We start from the raw sequence: 24363 nt of genomic DNA on the forward strand, positions 1-24363 counted from the left end.
TCGAATTACCTACGGGCGGATTCGAAGACTATTTTTGTTTTGTTTTGTTTTTCTTTCTTCTTCCTTTCTTCGTCTTCTGCTCTCGATGATATCGATGCTGCACCGTCAAGTGGTGCTAACCCATCGCCGTGTGTTCCATTCGAATACAACTGAATGGGCGCACAATACCAAACGGAATCCTTTCCCACAATCGATTTAATTTCTGTTGCTTTGTATCTACACAATATCCAACAATATCTTCAATTTATTCTTTTATATGAATACATGAATTCTAATAAACTGTAAGTCAATCTCGAAAATATATGCAAATTAATTTGTTCAAATTAGGCACGCTACATTTCTTTCATTTAAAACAGATTCAGATGCAATTTATCAAATTTTCATCTAAAGCCAAATTCATCTAATCTTGCTGAAAGTTGGTTTATTTAGTATTTTTTTCATTACAAGTTTTCATGGAACACATATTAACATAGTTTGGAAACCCTTTGCATGGTCGAATAGAAATAAGATTTGGAAATGGTCTTGTCTTGAATTATGGGTTTGATGAGTAGGTTCGGAAGCGGAGGATCGGAGTGTCGATGAAATTGATGAAACGAGGGTAATAAAAGATGTAAAAAAAGAGAAGACAAAAAAAAACTACAAAAAAGACAAAACACAGGAAGGGACAACAAAAAAAAAGTTGTGGGTGGGAGTGTGCAGAAAATAGAGTGTGGTCGATTCTGGAATTGCGATCGTCAGCAGAGAGGAGAGTAATGTGCGGATATGGATATGTGTGATAGAGAGATGTGCGGTCAGCGTCAGCATATCAATCGTGTATTAGAAGGGGTTTGTGCCGATTTTGATGATTCGGTGTGGGAGGACTGTGCGAATCCATGAGGGTTGATCTCCATTCCTCTCGCTCTCACAATTCATGTCTATTTATCTATCTCTCTTACACACACACGACGATTGCCGTGTCCCCACAAATTATATTCTCACCACACACACACGCATATATATATATATTGTAGAGAAATGAATTACTACCCTCGGATCGGGGTGGTCTGTCGCGGACGGCCGGAATAAAAATGCAGCGGACACTATTAACCTGGGGGTCGCGCAAGGGTTGCTGTGATGGTGTGTGTGTGTGTGTGTGGATGGCCAAAGGGATGCTGTCTCATCGCGCCGGACGACATTACACGTTGCATAAATCTCGTGGAAATATCCCATGCGGTAGTAGTTAGATATATTTTTCCATGCCGATTTGGTCCTGTTTGTGTGTTTGTGGACAAGAGATATGGAGGAGAGAGACCCGAAAGGATGTGTGTGTGTGTGAGTGACGCAACTCAGGCACAGGACACTCTCTCTCATTGTCCTGCAGCTTCCGAAGCCATTGTTTCCCCCGCGCGCTATAATATTTTCGTTTTGTCCATTTTTTTTTATATTAAATAAATCCCGGAATTACCCTATTAATATTATATACAATGCCCTCCGCAACCGTCATAAATAATAAAAAGAAACGACTTACGCGAAAGCAATCAACGATCCCAATTTTGTTGTTTTGTTTGTTTGTTCATCACCTCCGATTTTTACCGCATTCAATAATAATACGAAGAGAAAATTTTAATAGATCATCTGTCACTACGTTTGACATTCATTTTATATAGATTTTTTGTATAAATCCAAGTATGTGATGGCCTTCTGCTCTTTGTTTAAATTTTAATGTGCGTTTGTTTTACGTTGCTTTTGCAAAAGTGATATTATTACATACTTAATTATTAAACCGCTGTAACATAATTTCAAAATGCCAAGAAAAGAACCAACCGAGGCAAAAAAAACATGTAATATGCAAAATTTAGTAATAATGATCGTAAGCAAATTTTGCATTTATTGCAAAATGTCAAATACTCAAACTAAGAAGTTTTGCTATTCTTGGTCCAAAATTTAAAAATTCTGGAAACAAACTAAAGTGTGTAAAATTAACACTGTGATGATTATCGTTGATTTTTGTAAAAAGAAGTGTGGTCATAATCTAAAAGACTATAATCAAGAGATTCAATACATTTCCACAATTCCCATCTGCAAAAGAATCACATTAAAATCATTGACACATGAATCAACAATTCCCAAAAGTACATTACATGACAGATTGGAAATAGGAAAAGAAATTAAGAGTGTTACAAGTTTCGTAAAACTGCTGTTAACCGGTGAGAAGTTCAGACGAAGTTCGACTTTAATTACTTCCATAAAATGTGATGAAAACTCTATTAAAACAGTGCGATTTTTATGAAAATAAAGTTTAAAATATGTTAAACTGTTGTGTCTATGATTTATTTATGTTATCCCTTCAAATTAACAACAAATTGTTGGGAATTACTTCTTGCTCCTTACGAAATGTAGCAATTATTTCCGGACTGAAAATCGAAGTGAAATGTGGCAACTATTTTCGGATAGAGGAAATATTATTTATAATTTATTTGAAGAACGAAACTACATATTGTATGAAATGATGATGGAAAGAAACTGCTCTGTGTCTGAGACAAGACGAATTGAGTTGTTTTGAACGTTTAAACAATGCTTATAAGAGAGTAATAAAAACTTAGTTGCAGCTGCCAAACGCTAAACGAAGGATCGGAAACATACCGTATTAACAATTCTATTGGTCAGCCTGCTCATCACTATTTTTTTTTGTTTCGTTAAATCATGTAACATATTTATAAGAATAAGAGAATAGTAAACATTGAAATTATTAAATACTCAAAAGCAATTCATGATATTTTTTATGTTTACGTAATTAATCGATCACCAATCCATTGGATTTGTTTATTTAATAATTTTATGTTTAAAAATCACGAATTTCATACTGAATATTGTCTCAAATAGTTAGTTTGCTTCAATGTCGTTTATCAATTTTATTTCTTGTTAGTAATTATTGAACAAAATCAAGCAAGGTTTCCTTATATTTCGTACTATTCAAATTTGTAACAATCCAATATCATTTATTGAATAGAAAATATATAATAATAACAGTTTTATAACAAAATCAAACACACAAGAACAATTTAAGTTTTTACATTTCTTCAATAATAATCAGAAGCAGAAGTGGATGAACAACAACTTTTACATTTAAGTATTATAAAACAATAGTAATAAGATCAGTAGGTTCTTTGTATGCAGATTAGTTGTTCGTACAATAAATTTTGTTTATTAATTCTTTAAGTTAGAAAGAAATCATTGAATCAAATTTAAGTAATGTAACAATAGGTAAATTTTACTCTTAATTATATAAAATTCTTTCAAATTTAAACCTTAATTTTTTTTTCAAATATATCTACAATACTCTTTTAATAGGGTGAATGTAGTAAAACTGAAATGTTTTCCATTATAAATATATCCTCTGCTATTGATCGAGAGAACAATGTATATTCTCTCTCTCAAACATTCTTTGTCTCCTTGGTCGTGCCATAAAATTCAATATGAACGAACGTCCGCCCCCCTTCACCCCTCATCCTTTTTTTATATAATATATAAATGTAGTCAATTCGTGCTTGGAATACGAGACGGGCCTAAATTTTATTGCTTTAGAGCACATGTTAAAAAAAAAATTTAATTAGATACGAAGATGAATTTAATAAATACTCATCGGTTACATTTATGCACGAAACACATCGTATGTAAGGCAATAATTTATAACGCGTTGAAACTAAGCTTCAATCATTAATAACTCCATCTGTTCTTTTATATTTAGAATTATTTTTTTTTTAACTTTAAACAATTTGATTAATTATTGATTTATTAGTTGTTTAATTTTATCTATAAAAATGAAATTTAATCATCTTTTCTTTTGTAATATGTTACAAATAATTATTATTACTATTATTTGTCTATTTTGATAGAAAATTATTATTAAATAAATAAAATTACAATTATAATTACAACATGCATTTTTTTCATACGTTTTTACTTCATTGTTTCAATTATATAACATGAAATTGGCAACGTTTCAATTTTGTTTTTCATGAAACTTAATTTGAAAAAAAATAATACAAACAATTTTCAGCAATTATATAAATGGACGTTCGATGGAATCAAAAGGAAATCGCGCCGGGTTAAACGTTTCTCCGGGAACTGCAATTCTCCGGAATTTCATCCACATTTCGGGTGAATTTAATTCGAGGAACAGTAATTAAAAGCATAAAAGGACGCGCAACGTCTTTACGACTTCCTCTTACAATGAAACTCGCGCACACTCACGCACTTAAATATATATATATGTATATAAACACACTCATACACACACGTGAATAAGATGAAGGGCGGGTCCTTATCTCTTCCTCTCTCTTCCTTCGCAGAACAATTACTTTTGAACACTGAGACTCTAATTGTAACCGCAAACTCTCTCTATCGCTGCTTTCCTCTTTATATTTGTACTGCATTCAACCCCTCTCGGCTTATCTCATTTCTCTCTCTGCATATTTCGCGAAAGAAAACCCTCGTGGGTGGAAAGGAAAAAGAAAGGTGGAAACGTTTTCAAGCTCCGATTAACATTTCGTTAATTAGCACAAAATCTAAGCAACTTTGTCTATAGAATCGCAGCACGACGACGTTGAAAGAGCCGCAGACACCGGTTTCTTGCTTTTCAGATAGTGACTTGTGACATCATATTTCTGGATTACTTTGCTTTGTACAGTTTTGATAATATGATAACATATAGATGGCGGTTTTTGTTATCATTATTAAGTCAGATATTCAATTATCTAACCTAATTTAACTAAATATAATCTTGTCTCATCTTTTTACATATAAAAGATCGTTCTTTTCTCTTTACACTCAAGTCCGTTTACACTTAAATCGCATAAATAATAATTATGCTGTTTTGAAGTCCTCGATTAGTCCGGTTTTAAACAGTCCGGACTATACGAGGTATACATTTCAAATTTGAGCAATCATTTAACAACAATGTGATTTCGTCAAATATCTCACAATAAGATTTTTTTCATTTCCGACTAATTCTAAAAGTATAAAATTTCATTGCGAAATTTTTGATACAACTTCTTTTTACGTAATTTCATTTCAATTACTGACATTTTTTTTACATTTTTCACACATTTACGTTTTTACACAACTTAACACTAAATTTGTTTTTTTAGAGGTCGTATGGGATACGTTTGTATCCCACATTAATTACTTGGTTATAGTTCCAAATTTTAGATAATAAGAAGTAAATGTATAAAAAAATGAAACAAGAAAAAACATAATGTTAAATGATATATTCTAAGAGCAGTTGTTGTTTATATACCTGATAATATCCATTTTTTCTGGGTGATTTTTGCAGACTGTACAGTTTCTTATTCTTCTGTGATCTTTTCTATAGGATAAATATGACACAAATTCCAGTTATTCAATTGTCCATGATTTGTGCAGGCACGCAAGCAATCGCACTTTTAATATACCTGGGATACATTTGTATCCCACATTAATTTAATTAAACTAATTAATTATCATCAAACATGCAAATTAGGGACCAAAATCTTAATTTAATAATTGATTAAATCAAAATAAAATCTATATATTATTACATGAGACAGAGATTCTTTAAAATTTAGACCTAAGAAACAAAGAAAAGCAACAAGCAAAAATCTATTTATTACAATACAATTATTTCATCCATCAATTGTAATATTTTGAATTGAAACAAACTATTTTTTTCAATCCTGAAGCAAATAGGTTCTCTTGACGTACTATTAAGTGTCCTTAAAGAGTTTATTACAGTTAAATCTATATTGAATTACATGGAGGTAGTAATTTCTTATTATAGTATAAATGAAGACCTGAAAATAATACAAAAGCAACTAACAAATATCCCTTTACAACATCGAATCCCTATTTCTTTTTGTCCATTCATTACAATACAATTATACAATGTTCGGATCGATTATGCAATTAGTAAACCTTATTTTTATTCTTTCTGCTCCGTTCTTTCTCCATTGTTGCGCAGAGACAGTGGGCGGAAACGATGGATGAAATTACATAAGAAAATTGGGATGTGCGTTGGGATCCGAGAAAAAAAGTAAATTAATCGGGTGTGGAAGCTAATGCGTTACCATCATTGTCTGTGTGTATAACATAGGTAGCTACAAAAGTTTCGAATTTGGAATGGTTTCACGTAACAAGATCGGATAAGGGATTCGTTGGTAGCTGGATATCTATGAGCAAACGCAAACATTTCTTCATCTGAATAAAAGTGAGTGAGTGAGTGGTCGTCGATAAGATCGAGGTCCAACAGGTGCGTTGAACGCTCGATGATGAGGAAAGACCACGAAGGGCGGACGACACTTCGCAATTACAGGTTGCGTACAATGCGTGCGGTTGGAGTCTCCCACGCAGCGAAAAGGGCCTGAAAAGGAACTACTCTCTCACTCTCTGCAACTCCCTCGAGGCCAAACACATCCTCAGGATGAGACAAAACTATGTTTAGATTGGAGATAGATACGTTAATCGGTAGAATAAACACTCGTGCGTTCTTTTCTCTGCTGTTCGTGTTGTGTACACTGTGTTTGTACTATGCATGTGTACTTCTTCTGGCCAATTCTCGTGGGAGAAACTCTGTGCGCAAAGAGAACAAGATTGCGATCGACAAGAAGCGATATGAAACGTTCTTTTCATCCAAAACATTCTTATCATTATCATAATCAATATACGTAATACTTCTTACAACACAATAATAGCGCACTTACCCATTATACAATTTGCTTATTGTTTGCTGTCTACTATTTCTGGAGCGAATTTATACACCTGATTTTCTTTGAAATAAAATGTTTCAAGAAAGATACATTTTTTTGACACGTTGAAAAAGAAATATGTATTACAGGTATTATCATCAATAAAAAAAAATGAAAAATTAATACACAAAGAAAATTATACAAATTCTCCGTTTTTGTATATCTCTTAAATTAAATAAACAGCTTCACTAAATCACTGTAATTCTTAATTACCTGAAAATAAAAACATCTTTTAACAATTAGTTAAATTTATTTGATAAAAAAAACAATACATTTTTTTCTCATAACGCGGTTTTCATATAACGCGATTAACCCCCTATAACGTTGTACTTTTTTTAATACGATTTCTCTTTTAAGCAGTTAACATTTTTGAAGATATAAACCATCAAATTGCAGAGAAAGTGGTTTGAGAGGAAACTTTTAATAAAGAGGAATTGTTAGCACTAATTGATATATCTAGTTAAAAGTGCGACATAGATAAATAATGAATATAGAAAGAATGAGTCGAAAATTTCAGTTTAAAAGTTCTGAAAATCACAAAATTATTTTTTTTAGAATTTATTGGTATTTTACCCAATTAAACCGTATACGATACTAATTTAGAAGATTTTTACTAATTCTAGTTTTCATCTATCGCGTTTTATTAAATTTCCTTTTTTTTCATCAAAGTGACATCTACTATGGATGAAAAAACAATTAGAAATAAGTTTTATTTAAAGATGTTCAAATTATAAACAAAAAATAAACTAAGTTTACTACTTACATAAGTTTTGGACAAATTCGTTTCTATTCTTTGGTCGTTAATAACAAACATTTAGTTTATTATCAATGAAACAGACAATAAAAATAATGTATGCTAATATATACATAATTTATAATCAAATTTATACCTGTAATTTACATTCCTTTGATTCTAAATGAGGCAATGCAAATGGTTAAATATTAATTACATCTATTGAGGTGATTACGACATCTGTTGTTAGTGAATTAAACACATGTGACAGTTAATAATGGATAATTATAAATCAATATATTTTATATCAGTCTTTCTTAACATTTTTTTTGCGTTTATAGACCAAATTGCTTGGTGTATTTACTAATTCCTGACATAAGGTAACAGCTGTCATTTCGTGACCCATTAAATGTATTGTCAATTAATCACTAGAAATGTGAAATATTGTCAAAATAAAAGTAATTTAAAAATAAATACTGAATTTGATAAACGTAAATGGAACAAGAGTATTTCACCGGTTCATCGCTTTGACACAAGTTGACAGCTATCGTTTCGAGTAGAAATGTCAAGTATTGTCAAAATAAAAGTAATATACTGGGTTTTATACAGGTATATGAAGCTAGCTGACAGCTGTCATTTTGAGTGGAAATGTCAAATATTGTCAAAATTCTCAATAATACTAACTAAAAAGAAATACAGTGGAACCTCGCTTAACGAGTATAATCCGTTCCAAAATTTCCGGATTTTTGAAATAATTGTAGAAAATGATGAAGAAGGCACACAATCGGGGACTTCTCTTCTCAGCGTCACTCGTTATGCGAAACGTCGCTCGTTAAATGAGTCATTTTTCTTACAATTAATTTTGCTCGTTAAGCGAGTTTCCACTGTACTGAATTTGATAAACTTAAATAAAACAGAAGTATTTCACCAGTTCATCTCTTTGACACAAGCTGACAGCTGTCATTTCGCGACCCATTAAAACTTTAATGCAACCCAATGGAGAGTCACGGCCCATAAGTTATAAAAACGCTATTTTAGATAACTTGAAACGATTCTATTTGTTTTCATGTCATACATCTACTATGAACAATGTATTTATTTATGTATGAAAGGTTACAAAATATTATTAAACTAACGTCTTTTCTCATTATTGAATCAATAACAAAAAAAAAATGTTTCATATTTTATATATAAATAAAAAAACTGTAGCTTTAATCATGAAAACGTTTTAACATCGTAATTCATGTGGTATTTTCAGTTTATGAATGACGAAAATATGTTTGATGTGTAAAATATATTGCGCGTTCGGATAATTCCAAACTGAACATTGTGTGACGAATGCGGATTCGAGTATTTCGAAACAAACAAAAAAAAAACAGAATATGTGGATTGCTCGTTCAACCTATTGTTCGATTTGTGATTTATTCGCGGTAATTAGCAAATGAATTACTGATGAAGCTATTGTGTAACCACGGGACGAGGGGTTACAGTTTTAAATGGACGCATGCTCGTGTATAATACGCACATCGTTTTTGTTTTAATGTTTTTGTTTGAATGTCGGGCTTTTATGAACGAATGCCGCTGTTCTAATTTATCGCCGTTTCGCCTGTACAACGGTTTCAAAATGACAATTAACAAACTCATGGACGTTTCATTTAATATTTAATATTGAAATACTTGGGTAAGTTAAGAAATCAAGTATTGAAAATAATACTTAGATTATCGATCTGCAAATTTTGTGATTTAGCTAAATTTTTACAAATATTTTATTTTACAGTTACAAATTTTCATTCTCATAAAATTTTATGTTCAATTATTTTTTAAACACAACAAAATAATCATCAATTATTTGAATTGAACTTTAAAATTGTTTAATTAATTTTAGGTCTTAAAATATTTACATTAAGCAAAATCAAGTTTTATTAATAAACAAAATAAATAAATTGAAACAAAACACTGGCCAAATGATTTATTTTTAGTTGAATTTCTTCTTTACAGCCTAAATTTTAATAAATAATCGTAATTGATTGTAATAGAATGAATACAAAATTATAAATGAAGAAATTAAAAAAAAAAACAGTTAGAAAACTTTTCATAGGTTATCTGTTTTATGCTCATCTACTGATATCCTTTAGTGTCCTTAGGGTATTACGATTTAATAATCTTTGTTTCTTTGTTGTTGTGACGTTCATTGATCTTTGTATTGGATTTGATAATGTCGATTTCGTCAATTATTTTAATTATATCATTTAGATAACATTAGTTTAGAAATAATGCTAAGTTCGTATCAAATTGGTATCAATTTATATTGCACATACTATTTTCTTTATATGAAATGTACAAACTTCGTCAAACAAAAGTTGTGTAAATATTTCATAAAATTTATAAAATTTTGTTTGCACATACATGGTTTAGTAACTAGTTTCATTTCGAATTTCAGTGGGTATTATAAAAATGCTATTGGTAATTACGTACAGTCGAAATTCTCATAAAATAATATGTAATTAAAAAAATAAATACTGAATTTGTACAAAGTAACTTAATCTATATTATTTTATTTAATACTAATGTTAAATTGGTATATATTCTGTATATATTACAAATACAACAAAACCTTGCAAAATGCGTCTTTGATCTATACAAATATAATATAATTCGGTTAGAAAATTTCAAAATAAAGTAAATTTTAATTGATCTGAATAAAAATGTATACAGACAAATCACTTTCTACACAGTTTATTTTTTGTATATATTTAATTGAAATAAATAATAATTAATGTCATTATTTAATCTACCGGTTTGATAATGTCGAAACAATTTAAAAAATTAATTGTATATACAATTTTTCTCAAGTCTCTTTTCTATTTTATTTAGTTTCCTCGATTAGTCCGGTTTCAAATAGTTCTGGATATAGAGGTAACCGATTACCCGCACTATCCGAGGTATTGTAATTTTAATTATTTATATAAAATTCCATGATTTATAAAGACAAAATCATTTTTTGTATGTTATTAAATTTTTCGATTAGTACGGTATCAAACAGTCTCGCAATATGCGAGTTATTGCTGTACTATATTTGTAAATGTTTTATATGTAATACAAAAGATGCAAGGGTTTCATTTCGGTTTGTAGAATGGCAATTGTATTTTTTTTTTATTTAAATGGTTTACGAGTTTCATTTCCAGTTGCAGTTGGTATATATTGTGGTAATACTACTGATGATGATGACTATGATGATGATAATAATAATAATGATACTGACGTTGTGTGGTGGCACAATGGAGGGTTTGAATTAACATACGAGATATGTGCCTGGTAGATTTTGGGGTGGAGGTTGCATAATAGCTTTATAATATACTTGTACGAGGAGGGCAGAGAGGGTGAGCGGAGAAGGGTGGTCTCAATTCGGGTGGAGGGAGGGTTTTGGTTTCGCGTACGGCGAGGAGAGGGGAGTGGACATTTGGATTCAAAAGGGGGGGTGAAGGGAGGGTAGAGTAGAGAGGTGTCTCTGTTTCGCTAATACAATGCCTACGGCAGGGCGAGTTTTTAGGGGGGTAAGGGGTGGTGGCGACGGCAGCGGCGGCGTCGGCATTACAGATGTGTATACAGATGCGGCCGAACGGTGCGGGGCGAACTCGCGCCACGTCACATCCGTGAGGGCGGAGCCTGTCTCCGATTGGTCAACTGTATCCAACCCGAACCACCAACAGTTACCATCCTCGGCTATCATTTAGTTACTGTCATACTCCGACGACCGGAACTAACAACGCACACGCAGAGATCATCGCCGTTCTCAGGGGTCCGGGCGCCTCCACCACACTTTTTACAAGGAAAGGACGAAGGACACACACAGCAACCATCCCTCCAGAGCCAGAAGAAACATTGTCAGTGATTCGAACTCAGTGATCGGTTACATTATCCCCAGTTTCTCTATATTTCCATCATCTCGTTAAACGTGTACGAAGAACTTTCGGCTATGAGCCTCCCCGGTAGCGGAGTGGACATGTCCACTCTGATGTCGCAGCACCCGGTGCTTGGCGCAATTCCACCCTCGTTTTTTCTGCGGGCCTCCGAACGATACCAGAGGACACCGAAATGTGCGAGATGTCGTAACCACGGCGTCGTCAGCGCCCTGAAGGGCCACAAAAGGTATTGCCGCTGGAGGGACTGTGCTTGCGCCAAGTGCACCCTCATCGCCGAGCGGCAGAGGGTTATGGCCGCACAGGTCGCCCTCCGGAGGCAGCAAGCTCAGGAGGAGAACGAGGCCCGAGAGTTGGGTCTACTCTTCCCCACAGGACATTCGGAAAACTCCGCCGGAGTCATACCTCAACAGCAACAACAGCAGCAGCAACAACAACAGCAGCACCAGCAGCAACAACCACCTGCAGATCAACTGCAGAGACCGAACGCCTTTGCTCCAAGCGAAAACAGTGCACCAAACAGTCCAAGTACGTAAACAAAGTTTTAAATTACATCACAATCTTTAAATAAGTTGCTCATCATTTGATACATCTATTTTATTTGTTCATCCTTTCAATATTGAAACATTAATCTAATTTGTTATTGAAACTTCTCAATAAGAGCGAGTTAACTGACATTACAGAAAATAAACATACAATTTTCATTTTGTCAATTTCCCAATGAAATATCATATTGTAATGATAATAATGTGTATATAATAATATCAAGAAATTAATAAAATTGTACGATGAAATAAATCAAACAATTACTATTACAATTACAGTATTTATATAATCATAATACAATAACTTACTGCAATAGAAAATAATTAGGTCATTATTCAATTTACAAAGTTGCGATCAACTATATAATAAATAGTACGGTTTGAAAATGTTGAAGCGATTTAAATTTTAATTGAGCAAAATCAAAATAAATAATTATTTTTATATACAATATTTCTCTTCATACGCGCAAGTCTCTTCAATTTTTTTTTAGTTTCTCGATTCGTACGGTTTCAAATAGTCCGGGAAACAATTACCCGCACAATACGGGTAATCTTCATACGCTCAAGTCTCTTCAATTTTATTTAGTTCCTCGATTACTACGGTTTCAAATAGTCCGGGAAACGATTACCCGCACTATGCAAGGTAATTCTGTGCAGTTATATATATATAACATTGTAATTTTAATTAAGTATATACAATTTTATCACGCGTTTCCAATAATCTGCTACTACATTAATTGAATTCTACGATTCATAAAGACAAACTAAATACACTGAAAATTGCAATACATTAAAAGTAAATTAATTCAATGATTAGCAAATATATTCTAGATTTTTGTAACAAAATTTAAATTTTTGTTTTCAATTTCTAATACATACCAATCTAATTAGTACGTTTATGTTTTTCAATAAAATATTGTTTATTTGAGCACCAAAATGCAAAGAATTTTCTTTTACTCATTGTTTCAATATTAAGTTTCTAAATTCACGATTTTTTTTTGGAAAATTAATTATTATTATTATTTTTTTCATTGAAATCAAGAAAAAAATATACATTTATTTAATATAATCTATTTATTTGCAATTCATTTATTGATTATAATTTGTATATTTCTTAATGCAAAAAAGAATTTTTAATACAAATGAAACAGGAATATCAAATATATATCAAAGTTAACAAATAATGTATATATTTTTTAATTAATTTGCATTTGGAAAAATAAATTTAGTCTAAATACATTAAAGAATAAAATCAAATAATTAATGAATATTTAGCAGTTTTGACTCAAACTCAAACTATAATAGAGCTTACTGATCTTGATCCTAAGCTCTTCGTTAAACAGAATTGATGTTGTGGGCATCGACGGAGGAGTGTGCTGAACGCGTGTATCGTTTTGTGTTTCTGCCCTTAACTTTTGCTCCTGCTTCATTTTTCACATGTATAGTATGTGTACTTTATGTATGTACTATATATATTTTTTTCAGTTGTTTTGTTTGCATATTTTCAAGAGTCGTTAGCGGAAAGAAAAATGAACGAGGAGAGGGATCAATTAAAAGTCATTAATGTTGAGCCGACCCACTTGACCGAACGCACACACAAATACATTCATAACGCGATCCGCAAAAGTCTATATACGTATACACAAATATACATACATATATATAGAAAGAGAGAAAAGTAAGAGAAGAATCATGGTAAACGCAGGGCAGACCATTATTTCAGTTCCCTTCGGCATCATCCATGTGGAAATATTAAATTTACACACTTACACGCACATGCACACACCGAATATAAACAGAAATCAATCGATGCACCTCAGAAACCCCGCATCTCTTTCGACTTCAACCATTATTTGAACACAACTACTACATCCCAAATCTGTAGACTAAATTCACCCAAAACCGTATCTGCAAGTAATTGTTATTATTATTTAAATTTCCATATTATAGACAATTTTACGTAATTTCCAATCACTATTTTCATTTGCATTTTTTTATTACTAAAAATCTTAACTTAACAAATGTTGTACTTACATTATTGCAATAATTGTAAATTTATATGAAAACTATAAAAAAAATATTGATGATTATTATGAAATATCAAATTCAAGTTTAAACCTTTTAATAAACCTTACATTTATTCTTCATAATTTTAATTAATTATGTGAAAAAAGATACAAATATAATGAACATCTGTTTTGAAGTACAGTGGAACCTCGCTTAACGAGTTTACGTTCCAAAATTTCCGGATTTTTGCTCCTATAGTGAAATTTATTCAAAAATATGTGTACACAAGTTTTAAAAATGATGTAGCAGACGCGCAATCCGGGACTTCTCTTCTCATTCTTCTCATTCTCAGTCATTTTTCTTACAATTCATATTGCTCGTTAAGAAAAATGCTCGTTATACGAGGTGCTCCTTAATGTAAAAATTGTAATTATTATTTCCATTATTATAAAAAAAATACATCATATTTCGAACATAAACTTGAGGAACTTACATTATGGACATTTTACGCTATTTTCATTACCAATTTACATAATTATAGAAAATTAATTAACTATCAATAAGCTTTTGCAATAATTACTATAGAATTCAGATTTACTAATTAAACAGGGATGATTAAACAGAATCAGTAATATACTATTTTCAAGATTGAATTCAAGTTTAAACTGGTGCCTTCTCATAAACTACAATTTTAACATTTATTTCTTCACAAATTCAATATTTGATAAATAAAGCAACTATATAAGAAACATTCTTTCTCGAAGATTAATTAGATTTAATTCTATGAAAAAAGTAACTTATAAATTACACAAATTAACGAGAAAATGCCAAATGAAATAATTAAAATGACGAAGAAAGTATTAACTGAAATATCTAAAGGTAACTTTTCACGATTTTCTTTTTTTATTCCCGAGAAACAAGAAATTTAATTTTCCCGGTAATTTCGATTAGTAACGAATACTCGTAAAGCAAACTATGAACGTAGAACACATTTAGATTGCGTTGATGCATGTTTGTTTGATTTTATATGATTCGTTCAAACAAATTCAATTTTCTGACGATCTGATGTTTATTGTAGGCATGAAATGGTTGAAACAAAAAAAATATACGTAAGGTGATTCGTTGAAGTTTGCCTTGGGAACGTGCTTGGTGTTACAGCTGAGCGAACACCAATAACATCCATTTATTTGTCCGTCATTAATGGCGGATGGTCGATTGAGGCGTTCCTCAATCTCAAGACGCAGCAAAAAAAATACATTAATTATTCGTTAAACATGGATTAATGAACTTATGAAGTAACTTATTCAATTTCTACTGCCCGAATGGGGCCTATATAACAATGAAGACGAAGTGAGCTATGCAAGACGTGACATCTTTTGATAGCGGTTAATGAAAATAACGTCAAGGTAATATGTTGGAGCGTCGCGACGCCCTCATCTTTCGCACACAAACACGTCGTATGTGTGAGTGTGTAATGGCTTTGGCCATTATATTAAATGGTTACTCGCGGTGAACATGGAGCGGTTGGCCGCATTCCTGGCTTATTGCGGATTCCACAAGTATCATTTGGCCGCTCTTAATGAAGTCCCTTTCTTTCCCTTCTCTTCCCTCTCTTTTTCACTCATACACTCTTTTTTCCTCGAGGACGAGGATGGCCTCTTTTATATTCTTCTGAACTCCCCCATCATCATCATGAATTGATAAAACCTCCCCCCCGCTCTTCCGACCACCGTTTTTCTCCTTCTGACCCATTGCATTCCCAACCATCCAACAAATTGACTCAACTGACTGGATACACAAAAGGGATACTAATATTCATCCACCCTTCAAAAATAACAGCAATTCTTCGAAAACGATTATATTAACAAGACGGATCATTATAATGATAGTTAAATTACAACCAAATTACACATTTACCACTTAAGATATTAATATTTCTGTCAAATTATGAAAATCTAAATATTTACAAACTCTGTGTTTCTTATTGAAAATCTTGAATTCATGTATATAAACTTCTTCTTTTTTTTAAATTAAAACTTCATTAATATTTTCTTTGAAAATTTGAATATGATAGACAAAGAAGATGTATAAAACACAATAGTAACAAAAATTCTTTATTTGTTCCATCTGTTGAAACATTCTGACAAATGAAACATATTTTTTTTTAATGATAATCAAGAAGCCGTTGATATAAACAAAGAAAAACAGAAGTTATTATTATTGTTTTTATTATTTCTGAGGATTGAGGAAGTAAGCTGTAATTTATTTAAATTGATCAAAACTTCTGCGTATTTTTTTTTATAAATGAAATCATGTCGAAGCCGTTGATGTAATTTGCAAATTAATTAAAAAAAAGCAGAAGGGAAGGTGAAATTAAAAAATAAAACTTTTTTTCCATCTCAAAGTATGCATGTATTAAATATACATATTTTTTAATAATTCCATATCAGAAATGGCTTCTCAAGGGTGGAGGGAAAAAATCACATTTGCAAGTATACCCAATGTTTGTTTGCCTTTGTTTTTTTTTGTTCGTTCGTACCGTGCTTTCTTTCCTTCCGTGCGCTCGTTGTGCGGCTTCGTATAATTAGTATTCGTACCGGTGTTTGGCGAAGAGCTCGAGTGCTTTTTGGAGGCAGCAATTCTTGTTTGCCCAGCCATTATCTCGGCAAATGTTACACTGTATTCAGTATTATACCACGTCTAATATTTGTTTCTTTTTTTCTTTAACCTAAGCCGAGAACGCTGAACGCAGTTTCAGAGAGAAAGACAAAGAAAGAGGGATGCAGGTTTCGAATATTTTTTTTTTGAAATTTTCGTTGTTTTGCTTGCGTCGGAAACGAAAGAGCTGTTCGAAATTCCATTCCATTAAATGAAAAAAAAAAATCAGTCAAATATTTGTACAACTTGAAAATTTGGTGAGCGTGATGCGGGCAAGCCTAGCGTGAATATTTAATGGTTTCTAATAAATTCGTTGGCTGCCGTTGTTTAATGCCGTTGCGTGCGAGGAAAAGTGTTAATAAACGGAACAGAAGGAAAATGTGTGAAAAATCGGGCGGAAAGTTGGACGCTCGAACGCGCGACGACAATCGCACCTCACGCCTTTATTAACAATAACCCAAAACCACTCTAAATAATAATAAAAAAAAACCGCGCGCAAGGAATCTGAAGAACGAGGGTGGATGAGGAGGAGAAATCGCACAACCCTCATTATCCGCAATACGAAACGAGCACAGAAAATCAAATCAAATGAAACGAAAATGATTGAATGAAAACTTAGGGAAAAATTGCGAAAGCTCAACGTTTTATTTCATTGTGGCCGAAATAATAGCAGGCCAAAAAAAAATAAAACGAAATTCAGATTTCCGTTTCGAACTGTTCATAAAATTCAACGGTCATCGGAGCGAACTTTCCGAATATAAAAGAGACTCAGTTATTTTTGAGCTCCAAAACAAAACGAAATAAACGTTTGAGAGAGAAAGAGAGTAAAAAAAAAAACGAAACAGCGCGTTTACGTAATCTGCATTGAGCTTTCACAAAATGGCAGAAGGGAAAAAAAAACAAAACTAATAATGAACGTTACTCGTTTTTTTTTTTTTTTCATTTTAAATTTGTAAAACCCTGTTTTTGTTTCATCGGAGTGACCTCAAGGGTCGCGGTCGGCCGGGGAAAACAATTTCGTTACAGCACAAAAAAATATTAAATGGAAATGGAAACTCGGCTTTGCGGAAATGTACATTTGAACGCGCAACCCAAAAAAGAAATGATTATATATATATATTTATGTATACACAGAATTATGAATTTCAATGAAAACTTGGCTTATTATTCGTTGAAAATATCAAAGCTAACGAAATTATTGCTGAGAAGAACTCGAAGGAGCAAAAATTCAAATGCAGTTTGAAGCGTGATTTTTAGTAAATTAACTCGCATAGTGCCACCAACTTTTGTCAGGAAATAGTTGCTAAATTTCGTAAGAAGCAAGAAAATGAGGAATTAATCAACAAATGTTTGCTAATTCAAACATAAATAATAGACACATCATTTTAAAATTTCTTTTTGAAAAACAACACGCTGTTTTAACTGCGTTTTCATCACATTTTATAGAAGTCATAGAACTTCGTCTTAACTTCTCATCGGTTTTACAAAATTTGTAAATCTCTTAATTTCTTCTCCTTCTTTCCAATCTGTCGTGTACTTTTGGGAATTGTGGATGTGACAATGATCTTAATGTGCTTCTTTTGCAGAAGAAAATTGTGGAAATCTTTTGAATCTATTGACTTTAGTGTTTTGGATTACGATTACGACCATTGTTAATTTTACACACTTTAGTTTGTTTCCACAATTGTTGTTTGTGTCTTTGACATTTTGCAATAAATAATGCAAAATTCGCTTGCGATCATCTTTAATAAATTACTAAATACATTTTTAGTAGTAGTAGTAGTAGTAAAAAAGAAAAAATAAGTGTATTGTATAATTGAAATTAAATAGTTGAGATCGATGGATTGGTTTCGGGTGGATTATAATATCGGAACGGGGTTTGACAAGCAATTATTTTGAAGTAGAAACGGATGGGGTTTGTGTGTGTATACCAAAGAAGAAAAAGTTCCGAGCGAGGAGGAAAAAAAATAGAAGAATGGGGTGATGGGTGGAGGGTGGAGAAGAGAACAGAGAAAAGAAACACGAATTTAATTTGGTCGACGTCGTCGTCGGCTGACGCGAAAGAAAGGGAACGCCGTGATGTCGAAAATGAAACGACGCAGAGATCCAGTTTCTACTACTGTTATCATGTCCCAGCCAGAGCAACGAGGATGTAATATATGTCCTTCAAGGGGGTGGCGCTCTAAGACAATGCGCAGCATAATAACACACAGATATATATCAAATGAAAATGGTAGGGCGAGAGAGAATACAGACATTATATTATATCCAACGAATTTATGAGGCCGCATGGTTGTAACACACTCCATGAATAATTACAGCTCCTGCTCCATTCAGAGGCTCCATTCGTAGTAATAGATAGATCATAGCGTATTTTACGTATCATCATCAAATATTAATAGTTTTGATTAACGGTCGTCCTTGTTCTTGTTTATGTTTCAGCAGGCGGATGCTCGAAACGCACTAGGATCGAAGAATGCTTCAAGCAGGAGGAGTCAGATTCCTCTGATCAGGAGGATATCAAGAGGGCGCGGCATTCGCCGTTGATGACGATGCCCCAGGTGTCTGCCACCTCGGCGCCGACTCCATCACCTGAACAAACGTCACGCACGCCCGATCCCGATCTCGATGTGGAGGATGATAACACCGGTGATGCCCCGGAGAACCTTTCACTGAAGAAGACTGAGAGTCCTCCGCACCAGCTCCAGCACCAGCAGCCGCCCTTCATGCCCTACCATCCAACGTTTCCGCCTCAGTTCTCGCCCTTCCATCAACAATACCCCAATCATCAAAGGTCGCCGGTGGACATTCTGCTCAGGGTTTTCCCAGGAAGGCGCCGCTCAGATATCGAAACGATCCTTCAAAGGTATGTCTGTCTACTTTCATCCCTTTTTTCATCGTCCTACAATTGTCATTCATCTTTAATTACACCAATTTGCCAGATGCACATGTAACCTATACAAAATATAAATTCTATAATAATGAACAATTATTTTTAAGAAGAAAATCAATTATATTTAACTAATAAACAAATAATAAGCTTCTTAAAAGACGGATAAAAAGATATTATTGTAGTATAAATCAGATATTTTATAATAAAGAAACAAAGTTTTAAACCTGATAAATTGAAGAAAACAGAAGAAATTACCATCAATTTTGATATAATAAAATTAATTAGTAGTGGATTTTACTAAATTTCAATATTGATTAATCTCTTATTTTAAATTTAATTAAATTTCGATGTTCAACATAATAGATTAATTATGTTGAACATCGAAATAATACAACAAATAATAATATTATTATCAAACTCGAATTTCAAAGCTTATACAATTAAACAAACATATTTGGAATTCCATTTTTCGGTAGAACAATTAATATTAAATAAAAATCAATTTAATTTTTTTTCATCATTGATAAGTTGTGTTTTTACAAAGATATTAGACTCTCTAAATATAAATCAATTTGCTTATAAAAATGTTGAAAATTTTCTTAATTGAAAGCTTTTTTCTTGTATTATATGGTATTGTATTTTTCTTTAGGCAAGTCAAAAAATTGATTATAAAAATTTTGAAAAAATATGTAGCCTAAAATAATTTAGTTATTTTTATTTCTATTTGTTGTCATAAATGCAGTTACTTTTTGTTTGTGATAATTATGAAACCAATGCGTTGATTGATGTACAAATGTCAACTGTCAACATGAAGTGTGATTTAAAAAATTGTTGTAATTATAAAATAGAGTAATGAGTTTTTTGTTCTTTGTTATAATATAAAATTTATTGTGTAATTACAGGTGCAAAGGAGACGTGCTACAAGCGATGGAGATGATGGTGAGCGTGGGCGTCGGCGGTGTCGGTGGTATGTTGAGCAATCTGCAGGACGAGATACCAACCCCATCGGCGTTCTCACCACTGGGTCCACCAACAAACTTCCACAGGTTCTCACCCAGCAGGAGATTCCTGTCGGCGCCGTACGCCGGCACCGGATACCTGTCAACAGTGATCAGACCGCCGCAAGAATACGGCCTACCACTCGTCCATCACGACCTCTACTCCAGCGACAAGACGACTGCCTCCTCTCCAGCCTCCAATACCGGATCCGATAAGACCTCGTATTCGGAGTAGAGTAGATGAAAAATCAGGAATCATGAACTCCGCGTTTGTTAATGCGAGACTGTGAATGAGAGCGTGCGCTTCCGGTCGACCGGATCCAAATTTAATTAGGAAATACATATGAATCGAGTTTCGGGGATCGCGTTTTAGGGGTTGCGGCTATTGTGCTCCTGTAGCGACCAGAGAATCGCGCGGTATAAATTATATTATACCCGGTAGTTAGAGGCGCCCCTTTCTAGTGTGCCACTAGAAACCAATCCTCATATATACATACACACAGACACACACATATATATATTAAAACCTTCCTTCCCACCAGTCGCAAACCCCAACTCACACTCAACCCAAAACATACCCCGTGTCTCCCTCCTAACCACCCCGCAACGGCCATCACCCAACCTCCCTCGATTCCTTTTTATTAAGTGATATCCTATTTATAGTCTATAACTCACCCCTCATAATACTATACCTATATATATATATATATATATACTATACACATATATAATGAAAATATGCTTTACTAAACTGTACTAATCTAAAGTCTCTTATTACGTCTCCCGTCTCATCTTTAATTCTTTTGTATATAATCATGTACCATAGCTATAAATATTAAGTAAATGTATTATATTATTACCATTATCATCGTCGATATCATTACTATTATTATTATTGTCTTTATTAAATAGCGTGATTTAGTGGAACGATTGGTGAAGGATTAAACATGAAAGGATTTATATAAAAACACCACGATTGATGCGATGTTGTAAAACTGTAGATTATTAGAGAGAATATGTAATATGTTGTAAGAAGTGGTCGGACGAAACGATTGAAGAGCGGAAAGATGGAAAACAAAATAAAATCTATATATAAATTTAAAAAAAAAAACAAAGATATATATAAGTAATGTAAATACTCATCGCACATGTAAGATGATACAAATATTTGAAAATTATTTGAAAACTGTGTTGTATACGAAACGTGTAAAATATAGAAATGATTTCGTTTTTGGCCCAAAACTGCTTTTTTTCATTATTACATCCAACCATAAATTTAAAAATGCAAAGATTTCATTAATACCTGATTCGTTTTTTTTTTGTAGTATTCGTATCTTCAGATCAAAATATTACAGTATTAAGGTTTGTATCCAAGCTTCAGAGTAAAAATCTCATACAAAATCTATCTTTTATTATTTCAGGTAAATTTTTCACAGGTGTTGTATTACCAATAATACGTTTAAATTTTAAATCAATGTACAGATTAAACGATATTATAAACATTTACAGTTTGTTTCATTATTCAATGAATTGATGGTTGCTCAGAAACTGAATGTCATATAAAGATTAAGAACAGAGTCGAACCGAAATTAAATTCGTTCCGGTTTACGGTTACGTTTCAAGTAAATGTTTATCGTTCCAGATTCGGTTTCGGTTCGGTTCAGTTCCGGTTCGGTTCCGGTTGAAATTAAAATTTAAAATCGAAAAAAAGCAATTTCTATTGATATTGATGATTCGGAGAATTCGGAGTATTCAAAGAGACTTCATCGATGTTTCTTATACATTCTTTGTTTATATACTCTATTCACAATAGACCGACAAACACAACGTTGAAACATTATTTTTTTTCAAAGAGCTCATGTATGCTCCTGAACCGAAATTAACCGTAATTAAAATTTTATTCCGGTTTCGGTTTTTCAATTGAGCAATTTTTCTTTCCGGTTACAGTTAAAAATTCCGGTTAATTTCAGTTTACGGTTTCGGTTCGGTTCCTATACAATAAACTTTATATAATATTAAAAGTAATCAATACTTGACAAGTATCTTCGCAAGTATTAATAATGTAAGAAAATGGAAAGATCAAAAACGCATTATAATTTTCATTTGAAATTTTGTTAATAATTAAATATTAAAAGCTAAATTAAATTTGTCTATAATACTATAAAAAGGTTACTCAATTATCCAATTACGTTAAATAAAATGTAATTTAATCAATATTTGTCAAGTATCTTGCGCAAGTATTCATAATGTAAGAAAATGGAAAGATCAAAAGACGATATAATTTTCACTTGAAATTTTGCTTATAATTAAATGCAATAAAAAAGTTATTCAATTATTTGATTATGTTAAATAATTTGTAAATTAATCAATACTTGACAAGTATGTTCGCAAGTATTAATAATGTAACATAATTTTCACTTGAAATGTTCCTACAATTTAATATCTTTCATATTACATTTTTCAACTCTATAAAACAAAAGTTATTCAGTTATCCAATTACGTTAAATAATATGTAAGGTAATCAATACTTGTCAAGTATTGCGTAAGTTTTTATTATGTAAGAAAATAGAAAGATCCAAACTTCGTATAATATTTTGCAAACAATTAAATATTAAAGTCTAAATTAAATTTGTCTACAATACAATAAAAAACTTATTAATGTATTCAATTGATAAAAATCAAGACTGTTAGATATTAAATATTATTTGACAGTTACCGTTAGCAACACTAATAATAAATAGTTTATTTACGTCAAATTGAGTTTTTTTTGTTAATATCGAGAGACAAAACGTGATTTAAGATGATTCGTAACGTGGAAGAAGCCGAATGTCCGAGACAAACGTCAAAAGAAAAAGTGCTGATCACTTTATCCGTAATCAATATTATAGTGTTCGTGAGTTTGATGTCAATCCTGATCATTTTACTATTACAACGAAATAAATGCTAAAGATAATAAAATTTAATAACTTTTATAAATAAACTTTATGACTTAATTTTCTGTGATTATAAAATATGGTGATTGTGATTTCAGTATTTATTAAACAAGGATTAAAAGTAAGTTTTATATTTATATTTTAAAAACAATTTCTTTTATTTACAGTTAATAATATATTTCATATAATTTAATTTGGTAAACATGTTCATTCATGAAAAATAACCAATTATAATCAATATTCTCAACTTTATAAAAAAAAATAACTTAATAATGGACTTAATAATATTATTGGTAATTATAACTTCACAATAGGCTCTTCCTAGAGGGAAGAAAAAAAAACTTCATAATATTAAAGCGAATGTTTATTATAAATTGAAAAACGTAGTCATTTAACACATTTCTGAGAATGTACAGAAAATTTCAATCTGTTTTTTTTTACTTTTCATTTATATTACCAATATTTTATTATTTGAATTCTGAAAGAACTTAATTAAATTATGCTTTTATTGAATTGAGGAATTCCCATGTTTTGTTTTTCATTCACGAACATCGCAATTTTTCAATTAATTTCATTGGAAATTATTATTCAAAAGTTCAAGAGTTTAAAAGAATATTACAAAATTGCTTAGAGATTTTAATAAAATTTCAAAATAAAATTACATTTGAAAAATAACTTGATTCTTTTTTTGTTTTCAATTAAAGTGATTTATACTAATTCTTTCCAGCTCACTTTTTTTTTAAATATTATTTCAAAATATATTATTTTCAAGTTAATAAGGGTTCATCTGTTCAATCTTCTCTAAACATACGCAAAAAATAGAGTGATATCCATTGTGTGTGAAATATAGGATAATTTTATAGATGTTATTGATGATGATGATGGCGGCAAATTCCATTTGATATTTTTAAAAAG

At 31.8% G+C, this 24363-nt stretch overlaps 1 protein-coding gene across 1 annotated transcript; it reads left to right on the forward strand.

Annotated features, from left to right (window-relative positions):
• The first annotated feature begins 11196 nt into the window (after positions 1-11196).
• LOC108568588 (doublesex- and mab-3-related transcription factor A2-like) lies at positions 11197-21209 on the forward strand. Its single transcript, XM_017929768.1, has 3 exons — positions 11197-11942; positions 19067-19490; positions 20420-21209. Exons 1-3 carry the CDS (start codon positions 11471-11473, stop codon positions 20748-20750), a joined length of 1227 nt encoding a protein of 408 aa, XP_017785257.1. The 5' UTR covers positions 11197-11470; the 3' UTR covers positions 20751-21209.
• The last annotated feature ends 3154 nt before the right edge of the window (positions 21210-24363 follow it).

Source organism: Nicrophorus vespilloides, unplaced genomic scaffold (assembly GCF_001412225.1).
Source record: "Nicrophorus vespilloides isolate i.1.1-1 unplaced genomic scaffold, Nicve_v1.0, whole genome shotgun sequence".
NCBI classification, from domain to species: domain Eukaryota; kingdom Metazoa; phylum Arthropoda; class Insecta; order Coleoptera; family Silphidae; genus Nicrophorus; species Nicrophorus vespilloides.

Coding starts and splice junctions, on each gene's coding strand:
- LOC108568588 (XM_017929768.1), top strand. CDS start 11,471: ATGAGCCTCCCCGGTAGCGGAGTGGACATGTCCACTCTGATGTCGCAG. Junction 11,943..19,066: donor CAGTGCACCAAACAGTCCAA/GTACGTAAACAA, acceptor TTTATGTTTCAG/CAGGCGGATGCTCGAAACGC. Junction 19,491..20,419: donor ATCGAAACGATCCTTCAAAG/GTATGTCTGTCT, acceptor GTGTAATTACAG/GTGCAAAGGAGACGTGCTAC.